Source organism: Myotis davidii, unplaced genomic scaffold (genome assembly GCF_000327345.1).
Source record: "Myotis davidii unplaced genomic scaffold, ASM32734v1 scaffold736, whole genome shotgun sequence".
Classification (NCBI taxonomy): domain Eukaryota; kingdom Metazoa; phylum Chordata; class Mammalia; order Chiroptera; family Vespertilionidae; genus Myotis; species Myotis davidii.
The window spans coordinates 360,870-368,809 of record NW_006287431.1 but is presented as its reverse complement, the minus strand read 5'-3'; the positions used below and the strand labels follow the sequence as shown (position 1 = coordinate 368,809).

General features: G+C 47.2%; 1 protein-coding gene across 1 annotated transcript in view; it reads right to left on the bottom strand.

Annotated features, from left to right (window-relative positions):
* BLVRB (biliverdin reductase B) overlaps positions 1 to 7,586 on the bottom strand; it is an 8,131-nt gene extending 545 nt beyond the window's left edge. The window contains 3 exon segments of the mRNA XM_015560945.1: positions 5,728 to 5,856; positions 7,152 to 7,243; positions 7,245 to 7,586. Coding sequence (XP_015416431.1) covers positions 5,728 to 5,856; positions 7,152 to 7,243; positions 7,245 to 7,474 — 451 coding nt within the window. The 5' untranslated portion in view covers positions 7,475 to 7,586.
* Between the last annotated feature and the right edge of the window lie 354 nt (positions 7,587 to 7,940).

Sequence of the window (7,940 nt, the reverse complement as noted above, 5' to 3'; positions counted from 1 at the left end):
TGTAGACACTTGCTAGCTAAAGACAACTAATAAGAAAATACAATACACAGTATGTTAGATGGGGAGAAATACAGCAGAGAATGGGCTAGGAACTATTTATTAATTCTCTTTTATAAATGGGGACATTGAATCTTGGAGAAAGTCACTTTCAAGTGGCAAAGGCTAGATTTCCCCTGGGTGTCTCCATCTGGATGCTTTCCTATCTCTGGACCCCTCTGGAAGGGCTGAGTGACATGGCCCAGGCATGGGACTGTATTTTATAGGCAGTGGAAAAACACATTTCTCTGACTGTGAATATGGAGTCAGTGTCCTGATACCAGGGGTACAACTAGGTCTTTCGTAGACATGGAGACAGCGGACAGGCATGACCCGGCAATTACAGGGCATCTAGTGGCTGCATTATAATAATTTTTTTAAATATATATTTATTGATTTCAGAGAGGAAGGGAAAGGGAGAGAAAGAGAGAGAAACATCAATGATGAGAAAGAATCATCAATTGTCTGCCTCCTTGACACCCCACACTGGGGATGGAGCCCACAACCCGGGCATGTGCCCTGATCTGGAATCAGATGGTGATCTCCTGGATCATGTGTAAATGCTCAGCCACTGAGCCAAGCCAGCCAGGCGGCCCCAGCATGTTTCAGTTTCGTTTTCACTGAAGAGCTCCATCCTGTCTTGGCTTCCTCACCCTGTGTATATTTCTAGTGCAACCCTGAATAAGTTACTGCTGCCTTGCGGACAGACCATGACTGCAATAATGGCCCCAGAGAAGTCCAGTCCTGGGCTGAGGTGCTGGCTGATCCTGACCTTCACAGTGTTCCTGCAGTGTGTCTGCGTGGCCATGGCCTCCATGCACTTCACCAGTGAGTTGCAGCAGGTCAGTATAACGCATATGGACTCACAGCAGCTGTCAGCACCCTCATGCTAACTGTCTCTCCTTTGCCTCTCTACTTGCTCCTCTTTGAAAACTTTATAGTGAATGTTTCCTTTCGCTGCCTGAGAGATGTTTTGGTTTTATTTCTGTTGCATTTGTGTGTTGATAATAGTGAGACTACAAAGGACTAGCATTCTGCCTAAGTCTGTAATGCAGTGGTTACAAGCTGAGCTCACATTTTACTGCTCATCCTAAAATAATTGAAAATAAAACTGCCATTCTATGCCTGTGGATGGTTCAGGTACAAATCCAGCTGCATTTGACAGAGAGAAAAAACAACAACAACAGTGCCATTTTAATTTGTGTATTTCTCAACTATATAAAACATTTGGAACTATAAATGCAAAATTGATAAAAAATAAACCAACTCAACTTCTTACCTTCTTATATATATTCTGACTAATTGTACATTATCAAAAACTATGAGTTGGAAGGAACTTTGAACACCCACATTTTATAGATGAGATTAAAGACTAGGATGGGTTACAGAAATGATTGTCAGAGACTAATGTCGGGGTGCTGGAAGCCGATCCACCGTTGCTGCTTGACACAGTCGCTGCAGGGATGTTTCAAGGGACCTGGCGTATATGGCATACTGTTCTTCATATGTTTGCTCCCACTCTTAACGCTATGTGTTTTAAACAGGACCGCCTCTCTGAGGAAGGTTGTTTTCCCAGGTCAGTAATTTTTTAAAAAACCAAAAAAACACCTGCCAGTGACCAACTTAATTTAGGGATCAAAGGCAGCATACCAGTACAGGGACAACCTGGAATCATGTGCACTAGAAACACACACCCTTACCCTCACGGTATTCCTACCAAAAATGTTTCATTTGCATCTGTGAGAACATAACCAGAAATCCAGAACATGGGCATTTAAAAAGACACCAGGGCTGAAACCGGTTTGGCTCAGTGGATGGAGCGTCGGCTTGCGGACTGAGGGGTCCCGGGTTCGATTCCGGTCAAGGGCATGTGCCTGGGTTGCGGGCACGTCCCCGGTGGGGGATGTGCGGGAGGCAGCTGATCGATGTCTCTCTCTCATCGATGTTTCTGACTCTCTGTCTCTCTCCCTTCCTCTCTGTGGAGAATCAATAAAATATATATTTAAAAAAAGAAAAAGACACCAGGCCTGGTTCATGTTACAAGAAACATTAAAAAAACAAAAACGAAGGACTGTTTCACATTTAAGATAACATAGCAACTAATCACAAGGAGTGAGCCTCAATTGGACCCTGATTTTGGGTGGGGGGTGGGGGGACATTAGAAGATACTTTTTGACAATTGGGGAAATTTGAATATGACATAGATACTAAATGGTATGATAGAGTTCATGTTAATTTTCCTGGTTCAATAATGGTCCTTTGAGTCTCTCCCCGGATTCCACTCCTCAGCACCCTCTCCCTCTCTTCAGCACAGCTCACAGCCAGTTGGCCTGGAGGTCAAATCCCCGCCAGTATTACCTACAACAATCTAGGCTTAACTACAACAAGACTGCGCATAAAGACCACTAGGGGTTGCACCAAGACAGCATAAAAAATGCAGAGACAAAGAAACAGGACGAAGATGTCAGAAATGGAAGATATAGAGCTCAAAACCACACTTTTAAGGTCTTTCAATAATTTTCTAAAAACTGCCGATAAATGTAGTGAGACCCTCAAGAAATCTAATGAGACCCTTGATGTTGTGATAAAGAACCAATTAGAAATTAAGCATACACTGACTGAAATAAAGAATATTATACAGACACCCAATAGCAGACCAGAGGAGCGCAAGAATCAAGGCAAAGAATTGAAATGTGAAGAAGCAAAAAACAGCCAACCGGAAAAGCAAAATGAAAAAAGAATCCGAAAATATGAAGATAGTGTAAGGAGCCTCTGGGACAGCTTCAAGCGTACCAACATCAGAATTATAGGGGTGCCAGAAGATGAGAGAGAGCAAGATATTGAAAACCTATTTGAAGAAATAATGACAGAAAACTTCCCCTACCTGTTGAAAGAAATAGACTTACAGGTCCAAGAAGTGCAGAGAACCCCAAACAAAAGGAACCCAAAGAGGACCACACCAAGACACATCATAATTAAAATGCCAAGAGCAAAAGACAAAGAGAGAATCTTAAAAGCAGCAAGAGAAAGAAACTCAGTTACCTACAAGGGAATACCCATACGACTGTCAGCTGATTTCTCCACAGAAACTTTGCAGGCCAGCAGGGAGTGGCAAGAAATATTCAAAGGGATGAATGCCAAGAACCTACAACCAAGATTACTTTATCCAGCAAAGCTATCATTCAGAAGTGAAGGTCAGATAAAGAGCTTCACAGATAAGGAAAAGCTAAAGGAGTTCATCACCACCAAACCAGTATTATATGAAATGCTGAAAGGTATCCTTTAAGAAGAGGAAGAGGAAGAAAAAGGTAAAGATACAAAGTATGAACAACAAATACACATCTATCAACAAGTGAATCCAAGAATCAAGTGAATAAATAATCTGATGAACAGAATGAACTGGTGATTATAATAGAATCAGGGACATAGAAAGGGAATGGACTGACTATTCTTGGGGGTAAAGGGGTGTGGGAGATGCGGGAAGAGACTGGACAAAAATCGTGCAGCTATGGATGAGGACAGTGGGTGGGGAGTGAGGGCGGAGGGCGGGGCGGGAACTGGGAGGAGGGGGGTTATACGGGGGGGGAAAGAGGGACAAATGTAATAATCTGCACAATAAAGATTTAATTTAAAAAAAATAAAATAATGGTCCTTTGGCTTATACACAAATATTTTTCTTCTTGGGAAATGTCGATTGAGGTTCTAGGAGTGAAGTGTGACAATGTCTGCAACTTACTCTTAAATGGTTCAGTCAAAAATACTATTACGTGTGTGTGTGTGTGTGTGTGTGTGTGTGTATAACATTAGATAATTGATAGCCAGTTAGATATAGAAAAATAGGGTAAAATGCAAGCAAGGCAAAATGTTAAAAGCTGAACCTAAATAAAGAATTTTAGTATTCAGAAACATTTAACTCCTTTAACTTTTCTGGAGGTTTCAGTTTTACATGCACACATACAAAAAACTTTGAAAAGTACTCTGTGTTAAAATAACTTTTAGGCATGATCTCTCCAAGTACTTACTTTAAACCTAGCAGGTCAAGAAGTAATATGAGCCCTGTCTACAGATGAGGAATCTGAGACTCAGAGGCCAAGGGCTGGAGTTTTCACCCAGATTCTCCACTAGGCAGCTTCTCCACTATTACGTGTGTCCACTAGGCAGCTTCTCCACTAGGCAGCTTCTCCGCTGATTCAAAGCTCAGGACCTTGCTCTCTATAGGGTCCTGATACAATCTCTTAATTGAATCTAAACACCGAACCTTACTTGACCCTCTAGGGCAGCGGTTCTCAACCTGTGGGTCGCGACCCCTTTGGGGGTCGAACAACCCTTCCACAGGGGTCGCCTAAGACCATCGGAAAACACATATATAATTACATATTGTTTTTGTGATTAATCACTATGCTTTAATTATGTTCAATTTGTAACAATGAAAATACATCCTGCATATCAGATATTTACATTACGATTCACAACAGTAGCAAAATTACAGTTATGAAGTAGCAACGAAAATAATGTTATGGTTGGGGGTCACCACAGCATGAGGAATTGTATTAAAGGGTCGCGGCATGAGGAAGGTTGAGAACCGCTGCTCTAGGGTATGTCATCCCTCACTCCTGTCAGGGGCCCCAGAAAGCAGAGCGTGAAGCAGAACGATTCCTCCAGGTCAGGCCTTTGGGTCTTTTCATTGCTGTTCCCTTATCCCAGTCCTCTCCCTCAATGCATGAAGCCACCTCCTTAGAGAGCCTACGCTTCCTAAACGGCTACCATTACTACTCCCTTCACTGTGTGTGTTTCTTCACTCCCTGTAGCACTGCCCGCCAGTCATATCCAGCTCTTATGTGGCCTGAGAGACATTTTGAGCCTAAAGCAACTGGAAGGCAGCTGTGATCCCCTGCGGGGTTTTATCTCCCCCACTAGAAATGTAAGCCTCATGAGAGGAGAGGCTCTATTGCCAGCGCTCGTCACGGTGGCCAGGGCCACAGTTCAAGTGCCAGAGGTATCTGTTGAACGAACGGCTCTCTCCCCGTGTCTGACTCCGTCTCTCAGTGTGGACTCCAGACCCGGTAGGGGAAAGAGGGCACTGGTTCCCTCCACAATGCCATCATGAGAGGAGGTTCACCCAACAAATGTTTACTGAGCATCTACTATATGCCACGTCCTGATCTAGGCACTAGGAACACAGCTGTGATCTAACCAAGACAAGATCCGTTCCTCCAAACAGTAGACACCCTAGTGAGGGAGACACACAATAAATAAGAAATGATGGCCTGTAGTGAATACAAGCCCCCTTCCTTTGAATCTGGGCCTTTCCTAGGAACTTGCTTCCAATGAACAGAATGTGGCGGGAGCAGCACTGAGATCTGACTTTAGGGGAGGCTGCATACGGGTTGCATCAACCACCAGCGTGTCTGGGAGGAAGCTTTCCTGCAACTGAGCAACCTCAGGTGCGAGCCTCCCTGAGCCTAGTCGGGTCTGGGTACTGAGTCATAATAAACGAGAATGGTTTGTTCAACAGAGATAACTGAAAAATGTGTTAGAAAGGAGGATAAAACAAGCAGGAAAGAGGACAGGAAGTGTGAAGGGGAAGGTTTGCAATTTTAGGCGAGCCAGGCAAGGCCTGGTAGATGTCCCCGGAGGACAGGAGGGGGCAGGCTGGTGGCGGCGTTGCTGCTGGGTCCTGGCCCCACTCACCTATGTGGGGCGGCATCACGGCCACGTACTTCAGACCCGAATCCTGCAGCACCTTGTGCATCCGGATGTGGTCATCGGTCACATCCTGTAGTCGTGGGGGCACCTTGGCTGGGTCCCATAGCAGGAAGGCTGGGAGGACACAGGGTAGGGTCAGCTAAGGCAGGACAGCCTGGCCAGGCCCGCAGCCTGCCAGTTTTGTGTCAGGACAAAACCCCGCAGGGGCTCACCGCTGCCTTCCAGTTGCTTCAGGCTCAAAATGTCTCTCTCACAGGCCACATAAGAGCTGACTGCTTCCCACCCCACCTGCTTCTGTCTGCTGTCCTCCCTGCCTCTGCCCTCACAATGGTCCCCGAATGCAGTCAGAAGGGGCCTGTGAACACCCAGAGGGGTTGGAGCTCATCCATGGCTCCATCTCACTCAGGGTAAATGCAAATGCCCATCAGGGCTCACAAGGCCCCATCAGCTCTCTGGCCTCACCACTCTCCCCTTCACTAGCTCTGCTGAGGCCACACTCTGGCCTCATAGCCTTCACAACCGGCCGATCCCTCCGCCCAGAGTCCCGCTGTCTTACCATGCAGCCCTCCCTCACGTCACTTCCCTCTCTGGGAGGCACTGGGGTGAGGAGAGTGGCTGGTGGAGACAAGGCAGCCAGGTCTCACACGCCAGCTCTGCAGCCACAGGCTGTGAACTGGGTAAGCCATGGGCCTCCACTCCCGTAGCGACAAGGGAGACAACAGCCTCTACTTGCTGAGCACCTGCTATGTGCCACCATGAGGGCACTCAGAAGAGTTCTGTGAGGATGAAGTGGCATTCATCTCTAAGGCACTCACATGGTGCCTGGCACACAAGTGCTCAATAAAAGCTACCTGTTAGCATTAACTGCTCCTGTTACGTACCCTGCAGCCTTCAGTTTGGATTCTTTGAGGCAACTGCTTTTTTAATGCCCATCTCCCCATAAATGGAGAGCTCTGTGAAGGTAGAGATGTGATCTGTGTATCCACAGCTCTGTCACTTCCCCTAGAACCCTCCTTAACCTCACCTCAGGCTGTGTTAGGTGCCTCCTCTGGGCTCCCCGCTATCCTGGCCTTGACCTCTCTGTCTGGGTCCCCATCCTGGGTCTGACTTCTCTGCCTTTGCTGCCTCTCCCCAGTCACGACCCTGACAGTTGTGGCCTGTCATTGTTTGATGACCGCTCTGTTTACCACTTTCCTGTCATCTGTGAGATACGTGAGTGTAAGGCCTAGGGCTGTTTTGGTCACCACTATGTCCCTGGCATCTCGCAGCAAGGTTCAGGCACACAACTGGTGCTCAATAAATGCACAGTAACTTGGGATGGCTCCAATGTCACATTGCAAAGGCCTTCGGGCTGCCATTTACTCCCCCCCACCACCCTTCAGCCCCATCCCTGTGACCCCACCACCCACCCGAGGTGCAGGCCACGACCTTGTCCACACCATGGGCCTTCATGGCCGCCACAATGTTCTGGGCACCCTCGGACATCACTGTGGTAGGACCTTAGAGGGGACAGAGTCACGATGACAGCGTCCTGCCCAGCCACAGTCTTGTCCACGTCAGCTGCCTGCCGAACATCGCCCACTACCACGTGGGCTGGCTGGGGCCCCTCCGAAGGCAACCTGGAGGAGTCCCGCACCAGCACTGTCACCTCATAACCTGTGGGCAAAGAAGGGCAGAGAGGCAGGTCAGTAGGCTCTCGGGCTGGCACTCCTGGGCTCCTAGAGGACACCATGAACCCTCCAATGCGTCCTTCTGGTCCCCTGTTCTGAGGCAGGGGCCGCCAAACATTTTTGCTGGCATACCGACAGTTGATATTGAGGTAGTTGTTAAAACTGGGGCCATTCCTTCATGCCGGTTCATAAATAACCTGCACTGATGCCTCCAACGGCGCTCCGGGCCTCTGAGCAGCATGGGAAAGCGGAAAGGCGGCTCCAAGCCAGAACAAAGGCAGAAAGGTGGCTCCAGGCCAGAGAGAAAGTGGTGCCAGCAGCCAGGGGGAGGAAGGCCCATTCTTGCACGAATTTCATGCATCGGGCCTTCTAGTATCCTTATAACATTTTATACACCACCCTTTCTTATCATAGAAATGTGAACAGCCTTGCTTAAGTGAAAGCAACATTTTTGGAATCTACTGCCCTTACATACTATGATAAATGCTTTCCTATTATATTTGTTTAGTAATGGTATAAGAGTCATTT